The sequence below is a fragment of the Hylobates moloch genome, unplaced genomic scaffold (genome assembly GCF_009828535.3).
Source record: "Hylobates moloch isolate HMO894 unplaced genomic scaffold, HMol_V3 SCAFFOLD_11, whole genome shotgun sequence".
Lineage (NCBI taxonomy): Eukaryota > Metazoa > Chordata > Mammalia > Primates > Hylobatidae > Hylobates > Hylobates moloch.
In genome coordinates, this window is record NW_026652286.1 from 65995077 (window position 1) to 66015010 (window position 19934).

At 40.0% G+C, this 19934-nt stretch overlaps 1 protein-coding gene across 5 annotated transcripts in view; it reads left to right on the forward strand.

Moving 5' to 3' along the window:
• The window catches only part of DEUP1 (deuterosome assembly protein 1), a 94294-nt gene extending 81522 nt beyond the window's left edge, over positions 1-12772 (forward strand). For 2 of the 5 annotated variants that reach the window (XM_058446684.1, XM_058446685.1), the window contains exons 12-13: positions 1773-1887; positions 11860-12719. In XM_058446684.1, the coding sequence (XP_058302667.1) occupies positions 1773-1887; positions 11860-12036 (292 nt within the window). In that variant the 3' untranslated portion in view covers positions 12037-12719. Of the gene's footprint in view, positions 1-1772; positions 1888-11859 lie in introns of all 5 variants that reach the window. The other 3 variants (XM_058446682.1, XM_032168106.2, XM_058446683.1) reach the window with 3 other exon arrangements.
• The last annotated feature ends 7162 nt before the right edge of the window (positions 12773-19934 follow it).

Sequence of the window (19934 nt, forward strand, 5' to 3'; positions counted from 1 at the left end):
TATTTATTTATTTATTTATTTATTTATTTATTTATTTTGAGACGGAGTCTCTCTCTGTCGCCCAGGCTGGAGTGCAGTAGCGCGATCTTGGCTCACTGCAAGCTCCGCCTCCTGGGTTCATGCCATTCTCCTGCCTCAGCCTCCTGAGTAGCTGGGACTACAGGCGCCTGCCATCAGGCCAGGCTAATTTTTTTGTATTTTTAGTAGCGACGGAGTTTCACCATGTTAGCCGAGATGGTCTCGATCTCCTGACCTTGTGATCCGCCCGCCTCAGCCTCTCAAAGTGCTGGGATTACAGGCGTGAGCCACTGCGCCCAGCCTCTTTGATGATTTTATTACATCTAAACCCAGTTTCATGAAAGATATTTATTTAATCCCAAACAGCCCATACCTTTAGGTCCCTTTTTGCAAAACTTTAGGATAAATTGGTTTGTTATATGTTTTATTATTCATCTGCTTAGTCAACAAACCAAAATTCAAAATCTCAATGTTATTGTTTTCAGTCTCATTTTCTAACCTATGTTTTAGCACAAACAAATGCCATGCTATATGACTTTCATTGAAATAGTGGGGTTTTTTAAGTCAAGAAAATCTGGATTTGAGTCCAAAATCTAAAGACATCACTTTCTAGCAATTTATTCTGATTTAAAAAGTAAATAATTAGACGAATAATTGAACTTTTAAATCTTAGTCTCCTCATCTGTGGATAGTATCCAGCGTATTAGGGTTATTTTGAAGATCAGATTAGTTTAATAATAATAATACCTAATCTTTACTAAACATTTACTATGTGCCAGGCATTGTTTTCTAAGTGTTTTACATATATTAATCATTCAGCTCTCATAACAACCCTTTTATAAGTGAGAAAATTAAAATCACAGAGGGATAAAGTTACCTGCTCAAGATCACACAACTAGTAACTGGAGGAGCTTAGGAGATGGTGTAAATTGTAAGCATGTTTTAAATTATCAAAATCTATAGAAATTAGAGTTATTCAAAGACTTGTTGGCTGGGCACAGTGACTCATGCCTGTAATCCAAGCACTTTGGGAGGCCAACGCAGGCGAATCACAAGGTCAGGAGATCGAGACCATCCTGGCTAACACAGTGAAGCCCTGTCTCTACTAAAAGTAAAGAAAATTAGCCTGGCGTGGTGGCGGGTGCCTGTAGTCCCAGCTACTCGGGAGACAGGAGAGTCTCTTGAACCTGGGAGGCAGAGGTTGCAGTGAGCTAAGATCACGCCACTGCACTGCAGCCTGGGCGACAGAGCAAGACTCTGTCTCAAAATAAATAAATAAATAAATAAATAAAATAAAAGACTTGTTTAGCATAAAAAATCGTAAAATTCTGTTAAGAAAGCCAGTGAGGTTAAGTGTAAAAGGGAATAGAAAAAGAGTATCTATTTAGAACTGGCAAGGGCAACAGTGTAATTAGCTGTTTGGAGACTTTTCTCAAACTGCTTTACGTTATTAAAATAAATGACAAAGACATACAAAAGTATAACACAGAAAGGGAAGCAATATAGGCAATAAGGATCGCAAAATATTTTTAACAATTATCAAGTTTTCTGCTGATTTTTAATCATTCTAAGTCCTTTAAATGAAATAGAAATTATTCATCAGGAAAGTCATATTCAAAGAAACGCCCAGGTAACAAGCCCAAACATTTTGTTGTGCTTTCCCCCTACTTAGACATCTGAGAGATTAAAATCCTTAGCTACATAAATAAACGTGTCCTTGATAGCAACAACAACAATCATTTCTTCTCTTTTAGACTTAGTCATGATTGTGAGCCAAATAGAAGTACAACGCCTCCCTTGCCACCTTTGACATTTCAAGCCAGAGAAATGACAAGTCCTTTGGTTAGTGATGATGAAGTATTCCCACTGGTGAGTTGCTGGTTGTGGGCTTTTTTTTTCTTTAATGGATTATTGCTTTACTCTTACACTGATGTCAATAAACTGATGTACACAGTAGTTTGTTTGTTTTTAATCTCACTCCTTGAATAGGACTCCAAGATAGGTCTGCGAGTCATTTGGCCATACCTATCTATAGAAGGAAAAGATATCCATAATATTTCATAAAGTGTGTCAGTCAATGATTATCGACCTCTAATGCAGGCCAGAATTACTGGAGACCGTTTTTTTTTTTTTAAAAATGCAAGTGCTTGGGACTCACCCTTCAATATTCCATGAGTCCTCAAGGATCTATATATTTTAAAGAGCTACAGTGATCTTTTGGACTGGTTTAAAACATCTTTTCTATTGACTCTGCCATACGTGCAGACACATGTACAAATCATAAATGGACAGCTTGATGAGTTATCACAAAGGGAATGTAACTACCACCCAAGTAATGAGCAGAACATCCCCAGCACTCCAGAAGCCCCACTCATGTTCCCTGCCAGTCTCTACTTCTGCTTGCTCCCAACATAACCACTATCCTGACTTTTAGCATTATCGATTTGTTTTGCCAACTTGTAAATTTTATATAAATGATATCATATGATATATATTATTTTGTTTCTGGCTTCTTTTTCTCAACTTTGTTTTTTAGATTCATCATCACCCATATTGTTTTATACAGCTGTAGTTTATTTTTGTTTCTCTATAGTAATCTATGGGATATAAATACCACATTCAATGACAATAAAATTCATTTATTCATTCTACTACGGATGGACATTTGAGTCATTTCCAATTTGGGGCTATTACAAATACTGCTGCCAAAAAATTCTTTTTTTTTTTTTTGAGACGGAGTCTCGCTCCGCCACCCAGGCTGGAGTGCGGTGGCGCGATCTCGGCTCACTGCAAGCTCCGCCTCCCGGGTTCACGCCATTCTCCTGCCTCAGCCTCTCCGAGTAGCTGGGACTACAAGCGCCCGCCACCACGCCTGGCTAATTTTTTGTATTTTTTAGTAGAGACGGGGTTTCACCGTGGTCTCGATCTCCTGACCTCGTGATCCGCCCGCCTCGGCCTCCCAAAGTGCTGGGATTACAAGCGTGAGCCACCGCGCATTCTTTTATGAGTCTTTTGGTGCATGTGTATATACATTTCCACTGGGTATATATACCTAAAATGGAATACCGAGGTCATAGGATGTGAATACGGTCAGCTTTAGTAGGTACCACCAAACTCTTTTCCTGTAGGAGGCAATGAATACCTCAAGTAGTGTATAAGAGTTGTCCTTGCCCTACAGTCTAACACATGGTAATAGAAGCCTTTTTAAATTTAGCTATTATGGTCAGTGTGTAGTAAGATCCTATTGTGTGGTTTTAATTCATGTTTCTCTGGTGAATAATGAGACTGAGCACCATTCATATGTTTATTGGCCATTTTGATATCCTTTATAAAATATCTGTTCAATTTCCTCACTTAATTTTCTGTTGAACTGTCTTTATTGTTTTGATTTATGGGCATCCTTTCTATTCTTGATATAAGCCCTTTACTGCTTATGTGTTGGTTTTGCCTTGTAATAGTAGAGACTAGAAGTAAAAGTTAAGCTATTTTGATAGAAGAATGCTTAAAACCACTAGCTTTTGAAGTATTAGAGATGTCTAAAGCCCTGAAATGCTCTTTTGTGTTTGTCTCAACATAAAATGCCAACGTTATTTGAACAGACTAAAATCCATACCAGCAATGTAAACTAAACAAAATTCCTCATTTAAGTTATGAGAAATTCTAAGGGGACTTTGCAAATTCTGCATCAATAAAACTTTGATCACTAAGGACTTAAAGTAAGCACATATTTCAGTCAAGCAATGGAAAAGTTGCTAAATACTCCACTGTGCTAATATCAGATGATTTTAGGATTTTTAGGATCACAATTAGTGTCTGCTGAAATATCACCTTATCAGAGATGCCTAAGCAACCAGTCTGCAATAGCACCTCCCTCTTCACTCCCTGCCCCTCATCTTGCCTTTTTTCATAGCACTTCACTATAAGACATTTTGTTGTTTGGCCTCCCTCCTTTAGAATGTATGCTCCATGAAAGCAGGGGGTGTTTTCTATTTTTGTTTTTGTGGTAACCCAACACCTAAAATAGGGTCGGCACTAGTAGGCACATAAAAGACAAGCAGAAGTATCTGTTGATTTGATTTAATAACATGGGGCTTCCTTCTATCTCTAATATTCTACATTACTCTTTTGAGGAATTCCTAACCTCCAGAATAACCAGGAAAGAAAATTCTCAACTATTCTAGGAACCGGGCATGGGGAGCTTAATCTGTGATGGAGGCCTTAAAAATCCTACGGGAAACCACTGTTCCAGGTCTAGTGGTTTCCATCTACTACTGCATTTTGACATCCACACCAGTACCATTCCTATCAAGACTACTGCCGATCTTCTAGCTGCTAATTAAATGCACATTCTGAAGTATTCGTCTTTCTTAATCTTTTTGTCTTGAGACTCTTATGTTCTCTGGCTTCTATGACATTATACTCCACTGATTCTCCTGCCACCCTTGGCTACTGTTTGCCAGCCTGTTTCTAGGGTTCTCCCTCCTATTTCTGTCCCTTAAATATTAGTGTTATTTATTCATAAAATAAAATAAACATGTATTGAGCACCAACTATATGGCAGCTCCTGTTCTAAACATGTCTTTGAATAAGATAGATACATAAGTAGTATGGTGAAAAAAAAAGAGGAAACTTCATCAGTGGATGAATGGATAATCAGATTGTGATATATACATACAATGGAATATTATTCAGCCATTAAAAGCAGCTATGCCAAAAAAGGCCAAAAATTACTACAATGTGGATGAGCCTCAAAAACATGTTAAGTGAAAGAAGCCAAACACAAAAGGCCATATTGTATAATTCCATGTATATGAAATAGCCAGAATAGGTAAATGAAATCCATTGAAACAATGTAGATTGGTGGTTACCAGGGGCAGTGGGGAGGCAGAAACAAGGAGCAGTGGCTTAAGGAGTACAAAGTTTTCGTTATGGATAATGAAACTATTTTGGAACTAGATAGAGATGGTAGTTGCACAACATTGTGAATGTACTAAATGCCACTGAACCGCTCATTTTGAAATGGTTAATTTTATGTGAATTTTATCTCAAAAACAAACAAGAGGAGAAAAATTAATGATTGGAAATAAATGAACAAATAAGAAAATATCAAGTCCAGGCACTGTGGCTCACGCCTATAATCCCAGCACTTTGGGAAGCCGAGGCGGTCAGATCACTGAGGTCAGGAGTTCAAGACCAGGCTGGCCAACATGGTGAAGCCCCATCTCTACTAAAAATACAAAAATTAGCTGGGCATGGTGGCACATGCCTGTAGTCCCAGCTACTCCAGAAGCTGAGGCAAGAGAATCACTTGAACCTGGGAAGCAGAGGTTGCAGTGAGCCAAGATAGGATCACTGCACTCTAGCCTGGGCAACAGAGTGAAACGCTGTCTCAAAAAATAAAAAAGAAAATATCATACAGTAATAAATGCTGTGATGAAAAGAAAATCAGGTAATGTGATAGGGAGTGATGAAATTATGGGGGATTATTTTAGGTTGAGTAGCCAGGAAAATTATCGTTGAGAAAGGGAAATTTAAGGTGAAACCCCAACAACAACAAATCCAGCCTTGCAAAGATCTGGTAGAAGAGAGTTTCAAGTAAGGGAACTATAAGGCAGGAATGAGTTTGGCAGGTATGAGAACCAGAAAGGTTGGGGGACCTTCTGGAGCTTAGAAGGGAAGAGGGAGACTGGAACAAAAGGGAACAGATACGTTGTCAGGGGAAGTCCAGTATATGAGGACAGTAGGTCATGAGAAGGAGTTTGGATTTTATTTTAAAATAATGGGAAGCCATTGTAAAGTTTCAGTTAGGAAAATACTGGTCTGTTTACTCCATTTCAAATTATTTTACTCTGTTTAATAATAAACAGATGTGTTTAAAATTTTAAAAAGATCCTTTTTACGGCTAAATAAAGAATAAATTATAGAGGGGCAAGGGTAGAAGAGGAGACAACTATTGTAAAGCTATTTCAGTAGCCTAGGCAAGAGATGATGCTGGCTTGGTAACAGTGGAGGTAGAGCAACATATTAGATCCAGGAAATATTCTGGTGTGTAAACCAGACTTGACAATGAATTGTATATGGGAAGTGTAAGAGAAAAGAGTGATTAAAGATGACTCCTAGGATTTCAACCTGAGCATTGAGTAGATGCTAATACCACTTTCTGATATGGGAAGATGGGAAGAAATAGGGTTAGAGGAGAAATCGTGATTTCTAGGTTGGACATATAAGCTTAAAATGTTTACTAGACACCCAAACATAGACATTAAATAGTCAATAGGATATGTGAATCTGATATTCAAGGGAGAGATCAAAGCTGGAAATGTAAATATGGGAATAATCAGCATATGGTTGGCATTTAAGTCTATACAACTGGATGAAAATACTTAGGTATAAAAAAGAAATCATCCCAATACAAAGCCTTGGGTCATAATATTGAGTGACCTAATGGGAATCCCGAAGGAAAGGAGGAAAGTTTGATAATGAAGAGGATGGGGCTCAAGGAGGGTCCTCTTTCATTTGCAGAAACAAAGTCACTGAGACGTAAGAAGAAATAGGATCCACAGTAGAGGAGGAAGGATGAGTTTCTGAAACAGGAGGATAGCCTAAAATTCAGCTACAGATACAAATGGATGTGAAATAATGAGGAAGCTCCCCTCTGACTCCTAGGAGGAGGCCAGGCCACAACGTAATGAGTAAGAAAGTGAACATACTAGGGAAGTGCAATAGAATCGCCTTGCAGTGTTCACTGACCACATGATATTTATGGTCATGAATTTAAAGTGAAACTAATCCATGCAGTAATTTACCCCCAACCTGTTGGCCCTGGCATTCAGCTGCTCATGTGTAGGCAAGACCTGGGCAGATGGGTCAGCTTAATTAGGGGTGGGTTTTACCAGGTTATTAGGACAGAGACAAGATACAGGGGTTTACCAGGTAATGAGGATAGAGACAAGATACAGGGAGGGACAAGTGCTGAATGGTTATGAGATGGATGGAAATAAGCAGAGTTAGAAGGGAAGAGAGAGTATGAGGAAGATGATGGATAGTGAAAATGAAAGAGTCTAAATGAGGTCAGAGAACTGCTGGTGTGGGAGTACTAGATTAAGCATGCTGGAAGGATGATGGATAGGTTGCTTTAAATCTCAATTAGTAAATAATGCAGTTCTCATTGATGATAGTGTCAAGGACATGCTATGTAGGTGGATGCCTGACATGAAGGATTCCCCAGGGCTCCATCTTTTTTAACTTCTTTTTTTCCTTTTACTTGCCTATCTTGGATAATTTCAGTCAGTCTCATGGCCTGGTCATCTATAACTTCCAAGTCTGTCTCTCTGATTCAGACCTATATTCTGAGTCCTAGATTGACATATCTCACTGTTTACTTGAGTTTGTTTAAGTCTCAAGTCACCTCAAACTCATTATTATTCAAAATTGAATCCATTTTCTTCGTTCATAAACTAACTAAAAAATTTTATTGAAAACACACTAGCCCAGAATCTGTGCTAGAACCTGATGAATCAGAAATAAATAAGAGGCCAGGAGCTGTGGCTCACACCTATAATCTCAGGCCAAGGCAAGAGGGATTGCTTGAGCCCAAGAGTTCAAGACCAGTCTGGGCAACATAATGAGGCTCTATTTCTACAAAAACTGTTTTAAAAAAGAGCTGGGTGTGGTTTTGTGTGCCTATAGTCTCACCTACTCGGGAGGCTGAAGTGGGAGGATCACTTGAGCCCAGGAGTTGGAAGTTAGAGTTAGCTGTGGTTGTACCACTGTGCTCCAGCCTGGGCAATAGAGCAAAACACTGTCTCTAAATCAATCAATCAATAAATAAAAAGAAAGAAAGAAGATCTTACTCTTAATGGCTTCTTTTACCTTTTTCTCTTTCTCAGTAAATGGCATGAGTGTCACTAATCACTCATGCCAGAATCTAGGAAGTCATCTGTCTGAGATCAGGTTTCCTGGAATCTGAGACGAGATTCTTGTGAAAGCGATTTACCAAGGGAGTATTTTAGTATTTTCGGAGGAGAGTGAAAGAGGCAGGCTAGGAGAGGGGAGGAAAATTAAGCAAAGATGTGGTCTCAGCTATAACTAGTACAGCCTGGTGTCTCAGGAAGCTTAGCACATGAATTGCACCACAGCATTGGTTCTCACCAAACAAGAAGTCTGGTATTTTATGCCCCTGTGTCCATCAATCAGTCATTGCCTCAGAGAGGATAGCAAATGGGCAGAGGAGGGACTGCAGCTTCCCAGGTGAGGCAGGAGCCTCCAGTTCAGTGGAGGGCAGTTCCCAAAGGAGCCAGCTGTGAGCTGTTAGTGGCCAACACCCACCCAGCTGGAGGAGAGATGCATCAGCCTGGGGAAGGGGATCCAGGTAGGGGACCAACCACCATGGTCCACCTCTTGCACCACTCAGAACCACCTTCTTCCGTAGCTTCCATTCAGGCATAGCTTCTTCATGATTCTTGCTGGTCATAATTTCTGGAAAAACTGTTGAGAGGAAAGTTAGTAAGATAAGCCACAGCCCCTCATGCTGCAGTTGGTCGCTGACACCTATCACTGCCTCACCCATTCTAGATTCCTCTCCCTGTCAGCCAACTCTTCCGTGATCCAGGTGGCTTTCCTTTTGGGATGAGCCCCTAATGTCCATGCCCTTATTAGGATATGGTTTCTGTATTTGCCAATTAAAATTAAAACTGGGCATGAGAGTACCAAAAGATGCCTCAGAGGATCATCAGAGTACCAAACACATTCCTCACTGCCTGTGTTATGCAGTAGCAATCTTACCTCTTCAGGATGACTTAGGGTCAGCTACCTCTGCCAGTATAGGAACTCCACTCTGTGTGTCTGATCTGTTGGCATGAGGAGCCCAAAGTGACCACATGGGAGCTAAAGCTCTAAGTTTGGTGGGACTCTTACAGGTCTTTTGGTAGAAGCATTCCACCTCTAAGAGCCAGGACCTACAGAACAACAGAGCCTAGAGATACATAGACAGAAAGCACAGATTCTCCAAGTGGGTTAACAGAAGTGATAGTGAAGCCATTCCTACTTCCTCTCTTTTGTTCCCAGATTCGTGTATTCTACCCACTGGAAACACAGAACCATAAAACAGCCATTGGTTTAAAGTCTATACCACATCCTGAAGAATGGCACCCCAACCTCACAGGATATAATCTCCAAGCTGGTGCCTCAGCTTTGTCCTCAAGAGGCCATCCCAAAGCTCTATCATGTTAGCATCCTCTGGATAGTGCTGTGTGTGGTTAGGACCAGTGGATACCATGGTTGTGCCCCCACTGCCATACTCTTTTGCTATAAAGTAGGTACCTTTACTATTAAGCAGGGTCTCTCTCATGTCTGCAGATAAGTGATTCTGTGAGCCCTAAGATAGTGGTACAGCCAGGAAAGGCAAACACGCAGAATTCATATCCATTCTGATGAGCATACAGCATTGTGCTTTCCAAGGTACTAACGACCTAATGCAGTCAAGTTGCCACCAAGAGGCTGGTTGGTCTCCTTGAGGGATGATGCCATATCAAGAGCTCAGCTTTGGTTTCTGTTGCAAGCAGGTCAGACATTCAACAGCAATAGTAGCTGGATTAACCTTGGTGAAAGGGGAAATCATGGTATTGGGATGATGCATAATTCCCACTGAGGTAGCCAAAGACAGAGGCTGGATCAAATCATCCTGTCCACTTGCTGGATGCTCTGTCTCAGCCAGGACTCAACAGCATGACAAGAATTGTCTTGCAAATAGTATATAGATTTCTGCTACAGACGGCATAGCCTTGTTCCAGAATCTTAAGGGTCTGCAACACAGCCTTCCCAATGAAACTTGCCAGAGGCTCCACAAGGCATTTTTCTCTACCAGAGATTCTTCTAGTATGGGATCTACCAAGTCATTTGACCAAAGTAGCAGGACTGCTTGTACCCTATCCTGAACCTACTACACAGCTCTTTCTTTCCAGAGTTCTGGGCTTTCTCAAAAAAAATTTTTTCGCAAGGTATGGTGGCTCACGCCTGTAATCCCAGCACTTTGGGAGGCCGAGGCAGGCGGATCATGAGGTCAGGAGATCGAGACCATCCTGGCTAACACGGTGAGACCCCGTCTCTACTAAAAATACAAAAAATTAGCTGGGTGTGGTGGTGGGCGCCTGTAGTCCCAGCTACTCGGGAGGCTGAGGCAGGAGAATGGCATGAACCCGGGAGGCAGAGCTTGCAGTGAGCCGAGATCGCGCCACTGCACTCCAGCCTGGGCGACAGAGTGAGACACCATCTCAAAAAAAAAAAATCTGTGTCGCCCAGTAAATGAATCAGATTATTCAATTATTTGATCCAAAGGTGGAACATTTTCAAGGTGCATTAATTTTTGCTCTACCTAGGATGTTCTGACGTGCCACATAGCAGTAGACACCTGAAAACAATGTGTCAAACCCCAATTTTTTATGGGGTTTATCTTTCACCCTCTGGAGTACATGCATCTTTCCATCCCTTTAACATACTTGCTACTTCTTGCTCATCAAGTCTCATAAACATGATGTTAGTGTTAATATATGATGTTCCATGTGATAGTCTTTGGAATGTCCAGATGGGCTAGGCCCCTTCAGAATTTATTGTGACAGCTTCATTAACATAACATTGGGGCAAAACCATGGATATATACTGTTGGCCACCCCATGTGAATGCTTAACTTCTTCCTATCCCCCTTTTTATTAGATATTAAAAATTATGCATTTGCCAATATTAAAAAGAATGCATTTGCCAATATTAAAAAGAATGCATTTGCCAGATCAATAGTAGCATACTATCTACCCCAGGCTGTGACAGTCTTCTCTAGTAGAGATATTATCCCTGACACAGCAGCTATAGTTGGGGCTACTAGTTGGAAAAGTGTGCAGTACTCCATCATTTGCATGATCCCTAGTTTTGGCAGGGGCCACATTGGTGAGCAAAATCCACCTATAACAAGGTTCACATGTATACAGATTGTCGACTCCCCAAACACTACATAAAGTCCCATTCTTCCTACCAAAATGAAAATCAAAGAAGAATATAGTAACCACAGAACTCGAAATTAAAGTACAAATTTCCCCAACTAAAAAAAATTACTTAATTTTTGTATGTGGCTTTTTAAAATGAAGAATTATAAAATTATCTGATGTTGTCGTTTATTCTTTAGCCACAGATTTTTATTTTTATTTTTGGTAAATAAGCACTAAACAGGTCACCAAGAGTTAAATAGCATTTTCATGTCACCATGAAGGGTGGAATTGGGGCACACGTCCCTGATACTTTCTTCTCTGTGATAAGACAAACAAGATACATGCCAGCATCACAGCCCTCCCTACTAGGGAGCCACCCCCACCCCAAGACACATCATGCAGCCAGCCCTCTCACCTGGCTAACTCCAAGCATTGATTCTCCCTGTCAAAGCCAATCCTTATTTTCTTCTATATAAACCTGCTAGTGCAATTCCACTATAATCTTTACTTTAGCTTTTAGGAGTTGCCTATTTTCAGATGAAAATCATTGGCTTTGCAAATGATTGCAGCATGTTTTAGGCAGGTTCCATGGTGAGTGCATTGTCCCTGCATTTGTGGTTGGACAATATAACACTCATTTCTAGAGCTTTTTAATGTAATGGTGCTGTGATATCTTACTTAGTTCCTTGAGGATTTCATTAGTGGTAACTGAATTACACTAGTAGTGGGAATTCAGCCCAAGATGTATTCTTTCATTAAGAGCTGCAGTGTTTGACAGTATGTCAGGGATGAAGCATGCCTGGAAATGTGAAGATTTTTAAAAGCTCTGTATTCCTCATTCACTTTTCTTTCTTTCTCTCTTTAGTCTCCCCCAGATATGTCCTTCCCAGCATCTTTGGCTGCACAGCATTTCCTTCTGGAAGAAGAGAAACGAGCAAAAGAACTTGAAAAACTTCTAAATACACATATTGATGAACTGCAAAGACACACAGAATTTACTCTTAATAACTACTCCAAGCTAAAACAAAATAGACACATATGAGCTTTTAAACTTTTTTATTTGCTTCCCCCTCCTCCAAGAAAAAAAGCTCTGGCAAAATATTTACAAAGCTGATTAATGAAACCAAGAAATTCTGTTCTGTTTCCTTGAGTAAATAATTTCTGTAAGGCAGCTAGAAAATAGTAAGTATTTTGTTTGATAAAGCTGTTTGCATTTCTGCATTAACATGCTAAATTGTCCTGCTGTAGAGTTACTATAAAATAAACATGACTATTCCAAAATAGATTTTTTTCCAGTCTAAGGAATATTTTGGAATTAAATATGCAGTTTTTTTCCCCACTTGAATCATGTATACTGAAAACCCATTTCCTCGGCAACTACACAAAATAAGAGAAAGGGAAGTGCTATATTCCAGATACAAATGACTGAAAGGCAGCTCAGTTGTACTGGTTTTGAAAACTCAAGGATTTTATAAATAAAAATATTTAAGTATTTCCAGTTATGTAAACACTCTAAAATTCTATAATTTTTTTTTAAAAGCTATAGCTTTATTGTTTTTACATTCACCTTTATAATGTCTGTCTGTTTCAACACAATGAAGGTACATGGAATGTGCAATTTACAAACCTAAAATATATGTGCCAAAAATTAATTTTTTGTTAGTACTAATTACTTCATGGACACGAACAAGATAAAGGAAATATAAAGCATTACTGTTGCTACATTTTCCTTTGTAATCACCTCTGTTTTTAATACAATAAAGGAATGTAAAATTCAATGGACTTGAAGCATAAATGCTAAATCTGTATAGAACAGTAATAGCATGGCTGTGAACAATAAAACAGAAGTTACAAATACACAGCAATAATACAATATACTTTAAGAGTTTCATATATGTGTGTGTGTATATATATGTCTCTCTCTCTATATATATATGTATATATGAAGAGAGATTATGAAAAAACGTAAGTCCTACTGCAGCTTTTACAGTTTTCTATTTCCCTTTAAAGAAACAATCTCAACATACTGAAAGATAAACCAAAATGCCATTAGATACCAAGTGCCATTTTCATGTGAAAAATACAGAGCATTGTAGACTTCAGATGACATGACCACATGTATTTGTATAGCTCTGTACGTTTGAAGAAAAGAAAAGATGTATAGCTCTTGATGTTTGTCTTAGTTCAGCCTGCTATAACAAAAATACCATAGACTGGGTGACTTAAACAACAAACATTTATCTCTCACAGTTCAGAAGGCTGGAAAGTCTAAGATCAAGGTGCCAGCTAATTTGGTGTCTGGCGAGGGCCCACTTCCAGGCTTGTTGACAGCTACCTTCTTGATGTATCTTCACATAGCAGAGAGGAAGTATCTCTCTCAGTTTCTTTTTTTTTTATTATTATTATACTTTAAGTTCTAGGGTACATGTGCACAACGTGCAGGTTTGTTACCTTACATGTGCCATGTTGTTTTGCTGCACCCATCAACTCGTCATTTACATTACGTATTTCTCCCTAATGTTATCCCTCCCCCAGACCCCATCCCTCGACAGGCCCTGGTATCTGATGTTCCCTGCCCTGTGTCCATGTGTTCTTATTTTTCAACTCCCACTTATGAGTGAAAACATGCAGTGTTTGGTTTTCTGTCCTTGTGATAGTTTGCTGAGAATGAGTTTCCAGCTTCATCCACATCCATGCAAAGGACATGAACTCATCTTTTAAGGCTCCATGGTGTATATGTGCCACATTTTGTTTATCCAATCTATCACTGATGAACATTTCAATTGGTTCCAAGTCTTTGCTATTGTGAGTAGTGCCGCAATAAACATACGTGTGCATGTGTCTTTATAGTAGCATGATTTGTAACCCTTTGGGTATACACCCAGTAATGGGATCACTGGGTCAAATGGTATTTCTAGCTCTAGATTCTTGAGGAATCGCCACACTGTCATCCACAATGGTGGAACTAATTTACACTCCCACCAACAATGTAAAAGCATTCCTATTTCTCCGTATCCTCTCCAGCATCTGTTTTCCTGACTGTTTAATGATCGCCATTCTAACTGGCCTGAGATGGTATCTCACTATGGTTTTGATTTGCATTTCTCTGATGATCAGTGATGATGAGCATTTTTTCATATGTCTGTTGGCTGCATAAATACCTTCTTTTGAGAAGTGTCTCTTCATATCCTTTGCCCACTTTCTGATGGGGTTGTTTGTTCTTTTCTTGTAAATTTGTTTAAGTTCTTTGTAGATTCTGGATATTAGCCCTTTGTCAGATGGGTACATTGCAAAAATTTTCTCCCATTCTGTAGGTTGCCTGTTCACTCTGACAACAGTTTCTTTTGCTGTGCAGAAGCTCTTTAGTTTAATTAGATCCCATTTCTCTATTTTGGCTTTTGTTGCCATTGCTTTTGGTGTCTTTGCCCATGCCTATGTCCTGAATGGTATTGCCTAGGTTTTCTTCTAGGGTTTTTATGGTTTTAGGTCTAACATTTAAGTCTTTAATCTACCTTGAGTTAATTTTTATATAAGGTGTAAGGAAGGGATCCACTTTTAGTTTTGTACATATGGCTAGCCAGTTTTCCCAGCACCATTTATTAAATAGGGAATCCTTTCCCCATTGCTTGTTTTTGTCAGGTTTGTCAAAGATCAGATGGTTGTAGATGTGTGGTGTTATTTCTGAGGCCTCTGTTCTGTTCCATTGGTCTGTATATCTGTTTTGTTACCAGTACCATGCTGTTTTGGTTACTGTAGCCTTGCAGTATAGTTTGAAGTCAGGTAGCGTGATGCCTCCAGCTTTGTTCTTTTTGCTTAGGATTATCTTGGCTATGCAGGCTCTTTTTGGGTTCCATTTGAACTTTAAAGTAGTTTTTTCCAATTCTGGAAGAAAGTCATTGGTAGCTTGATGGGGATGGCATTGAATCTATAAATTACCTTGGGCAGTATGGCCATTTTCACGATATTGATTCTTCCAACCCATGAGCATGGAATGTTCTTCCATTTGTTTGTATCCTCTTTTATTTCATTGAGCAGTGGTTTGTAGTTCTCCTTGAAGAGGTCCTTCACATCCCTTGTAAGTTGGATTCCTAGGTATTTTATTCTCTTTGTAGTAATTGGGAATGGGAGTTCACTCATGATTTGGCTCTCTGTTTGTCTGTTATTGGTGTATAAGAATGCTTGTGATTTTTGCACATTGATTTTGTATCCTGAAATTTGCTGAAGTTGCTCATCAGCTTTAGGAGATTTTAGGCTGAGATGATGGGGTTTCCTAAATATAAATCATGTCATCTGCAAACAGGGACAATTTGACTTCCTCTTTTCCTAATTGAATACCCTTTATTTCTTTCTCTTGCCTGATTGCCCTGGCCAGAACTTCCAACACTATGTTGAATAGGAGTGGTGAGAGAGGGCATCCTTGTCTTGTGGCAGTTTTCAAAGGGAATGCTTCCAGTTTTTGCCCATTCAGTATGATATTGGCTACGGGTTTGTCATTAATAGCTCTTATTATTTTGAGATATGTTCCATCAATACCAAGTTTATTGAGAGTTCTTAGCATCAAAGCTCTGTTGAATATTGTCAAAGACCTTTTCTGCATCTATTGAGATAATCATGTGGTTTTTGTCGTTGGTTCTGTTTATGTGATAGATTACGTTTATTGATTGGCATATGTTGAACCAGCTTTGCATCCCTTGATCGTGGTGGATAAGCTTTTTGATGTACTGCTCGATTTGGTTTGCCAGTATTTTATTGAGGATTTTCACGTCGATGTTCATCAGGGATATTGGCCTAAAATTTTCTTTTTTTGTTGTGTCTCTGCCAGGCTGTAGTATCAGGATAATGCTGGCCTCATAAAATGAGTTAGGGAGAATTCCCTCTTTTTCTATTGATTGGAATAGTTTCAGAAGGAATGGTACCAGCTCCTCCTTATACCTCTGGTAGAATTCAGCTGTGAATCCATCTGGTCCTGGACTTTTTTTGGTTGGTAGGCTATTAATTATTTCCTCAATTTCAGAACCTGTTATTGGTCTATTCAGAGATTCAACTTCTTCCTGGTTTAGTCTTGGGAGGGTGTATGTGTCCAGGAATTTATCCATTTCTTCTAGAATTTCTAGTTTATTTGTGTAAAGGTGTTTATAGTATTCTCTGATGGTAGTTTGTATTTCTGTGGAATCGGTGGTGATATCCCCTTTATCATTTTTTATTGGTGATATCCCCTTTATCATTTTTTATTGCATCTATTTGATTCTTCTCTTTTTTCTTCTTTATTAGTTTTGCTAGTGCTCTATTTTGTTGATTTCTTCCAAAAAACCAGCCCCTGGATTCATTGATTTTTTTGAAGAGTTTTTTGTGTCTCTGTCTCCTTCAGTTCTGCTCTGATTTAGTTATTTCTTGCCTTCTGCTAGCTTTCGAATTTGTTTGCTCTTGCTTCTCTAGTTCTTTTAATTGTGATGTTAGGGTGTTGATGTTAGATCTTTCCTGCTTTCCCTTGTGGGCATTTAGTGCTATAAATTTCCCTCTACACAATGCTTTAAATGTGTTCCAGAGATTCTGGTACATTGTGTCTTTGTTCTCATTGGTTTCAAAGAACATCTTTATTTCTGCCTTCATTTCGTTTTTTACCCAGTAGTCATTCAGGAGCAGGTTGTTCAGTTTCCATGTAGTTGTGCGGTTTTGAGTGAGTTTCTTAATCCTGAGTTCTAATTTGATTGCACTGTGGTCTGAAAGACAGTTTGTTGTGATATCTGTTCTTTTGCATTTGCTGAGGAGTATTTTACTTCCAATTATGTGGTCAATTTTAGAATAAGTGTGATGTGGTGCTGAGAAGAATGTATATTCTGTTGATTTGGGGTGGAGAGTTCTATAGATGTGTATTAGGTCCACTTGGTCCAGAGCTGAGTTCAAGTCCTGGATATCCTTGTTAATTTTCTGTCTCATTGATCTGTCTAATATTGACAATGGGGTGTTAAGGTCTCCCATTATTATTGTGTGGGAGTCTGAGTCTCTTTGTAGGTCTCTAAGGACTTGCTTTATGAATCTGGGTGCTCCTGTATTGGGTGCATATATATTTAGGATGGTTAGTTCTTCTTGTTGAATTGATCTCTTTACCAATATGTAATGGCCTTCTTTGTCTCTTTTGATCTTTGTTGGTTTAAAGTATGTTTTATCAGAGGCTAGGATTGCAACCCCTGCTTTTTTTTTGCTTTCCATTTGCTTGGTAGATCTTCCTCCATCCCTTTATTTTGAGCCTATGTGTGTCTTTGCATGTGAGATGAGTCTCCTGAATACTGCACACCAATGAGTCTTGACTCTTTATCCAATTTGCCAGTATGTGTCTTTTAATTGGGGCATTTAGCCCATTTACATTTAAGATTAATATTGTTATGTGTGAATTTGATCCTGTCATTATGATGTTTGCTGGTTATTCTTCCCATTAATTGATGCAGTTTCTTCATAGTGTCAATGGTCTTTACAATTTGGCATGTTTTTGCAGTGGCTGGTACCTGTTGTTCCTTTCCATGTTTAGTGCTTCCTTCAGGAGCTCTTATAAGGCAAGCCTGGTGGTGACAAAATCTCTCAGCATTTGCTTGTCTGTAAAGGATTTTATTTCGCTTTCACTTATGAAGCTTAGTTTGGCTGGATATGAAATTTTGGGTTGAAAAGTCTTTTCTATAAGAATGTTGAATATTGGCCCCCACTTTCTTCTGGCTTGCAGGGTTTCTGCTGAGAGATCCGCTGTTAGTCTTATGGGCTTCCCTTTGTGGGTAACCCGACCTTTCTCTCTGGCTGCCCTTAGCATTTTTTCCTTCATTTCAACCTTGGTGAATCTGACAATTATGTGTCCTGGGGTTGCTCTTCTTGAGGAGCATCTTTGTGGTGTTCTCTGTATTTCCTGAATTTGAATGTTGGCCTGCCTTGCTAGATTTGGGAAGTTCTCCTGGATAATATCCTGAAGAGTGTTTTCTAACTTGGATCCATTCTCCCTGTCACTTTCAGGAACACCAATCAAATGTAGATTTGGTCTTTTCACATAGTCCCATATTTCGTGGAGGCTTTGTTCATTTCTTTTCACTCTTTTTTCTCTAATCTTGTCTTCTCGCTTTATTTCATTAATTTGACCTTCGATCACTGATATCCTTTCTTCCACTTGATCGAATCGGCTATTGAAGCTTGTGAATGCATCACGAAGTTCTCATGCTGTGGTTTTCAGCTCCATCAGGTCATTTAAGGTCTTCTCTACACTGTTTATTCTAGTTAGCCATTCGTCTAACCTTTTCTCAAGGTTTTTAACTTCCTTGCATGGGTTAGAACATGCTCCTTTAGCTCGTAGAAGTTTGTTATTACTGACCTTCTGAAGCCTACGTCTGTCAGCTTGTCAAACTCATTCTCCGTCCAGTTTTGTTCCTTTGCTGGCGAGGAGCTGCACTCCTTTGGAGGAAAAGAGGTGCTCCAGTTTTTGGAATTTTCAGCTTTTCTGCTCTGATTTCTCCCCATCTTCGTGTTTTTATCTACCTTTGGTCCTTGATGTTGGTGACCTACAGATGGGGTTTTGGTGTGGATGTGCTTTTTGTTGATGCTGATGCTATTCCTTTCTGTTTGTTAGTTTTCCTTCTAATAGTTGGGCCCCTCAGCTGCAGGTCTGTTGGATTTTGCTGGAGGTCCACTCCAGACCCTGTTTGCCTGGGTATCACCAGTGGAGGGTGCAGAACAGCAAATATTGCTGCCTGATCCTTCTTCTAGAAGCTTCATCCCAGAGGGGCACCTGCCTGTATGAGGTGTCTGTTGGCCCCAACTGGGAGGTGTCTCCCAGTCAGGCTACATGGGGTTCAGGGACCCACTTGAGGAGGCAGTCTGTCTGTTCTCAGAGATCGAACGCCATACTGAGAGAACCACTGCTCTCTTCAGAGCTGTCAGACAGGGACGTTTAGGTCAGCCGAGGCTGTTGGCTGCCTTTTGTTCTGATATGCCCTGCCCATAGAGGTGGAATCTAGAGAGGCAGTAGGCCTTGCTGAGCTGTGGTGGGCTCTGCCCAGTTCAGGCTTCCCAGCCTCTCTGTTTACACTGTGAGCATAAAACCACCTACTCAAGCCTCATCAATGGTGGACGCCCCTCCCCCCACCAAGCTGCAGCACGGCAGGTCTATCTCAGACTGCTGCGCTAGCAGTGAGCAATGTTCTGTGGGCGTGGGAGCTGCCAAGCCAGGCAGGGGAGGGAATTTCTTGGTCTGCCGGTTGTGAAGACTGTGGGAAAGTGCGGTATTTGGGCAGGAGTTTACTGTTCTTCCAGGTACAGTCACTCACAGCTTCCCTTGGTTAGGAAAGGGAAATCCCCCAACCCCTGGCGCTTCCTGGGTGAGGCGACACCCTGCCCTGCTTCAGCTCGCCCTCCGTGGGCCGCACCTACTGTCCAACCAGTCTCAGTGCGATGAACTAGGTACCTCAGTTGTAAATGCAGAAATCACCAGTCTTCTTCATTGATCTCGCTGGGTGCTGCAGACCAGAGCTGTTCCTATTAGGCCATCTTGGAAGCAACTTCTCGTTTCTTCCTTATAAGGCTGTAATCCCATTCATGAAGGTTCTACCCTCATGATGTAATTACCTCCTAAAGGCCCAATTTCCTAATACCATCACATTGAAGGTTAAGATTTCAATACAGTCATGTATCACTTAATGACAGGGATATATTCTGAGAAATGTTTTGTTAGGCAATTACATTGTGCAAACATCATAGAGTGCACTTATACAAACCTAGATGGCACAACTACTGCACACCTAGGCTATATGGCATAGCCTATTGCTCCTAGGCTACAAACCTGTACAGCGTGTTACTATACTGAATGCTGTAGGTAATTGTAACACAATGGTAAGTATTTGTGTATCTAAATATAGAAAAGGTAGAGTAAAATATGGAATTATAATATTATGGGAATACCATCATATA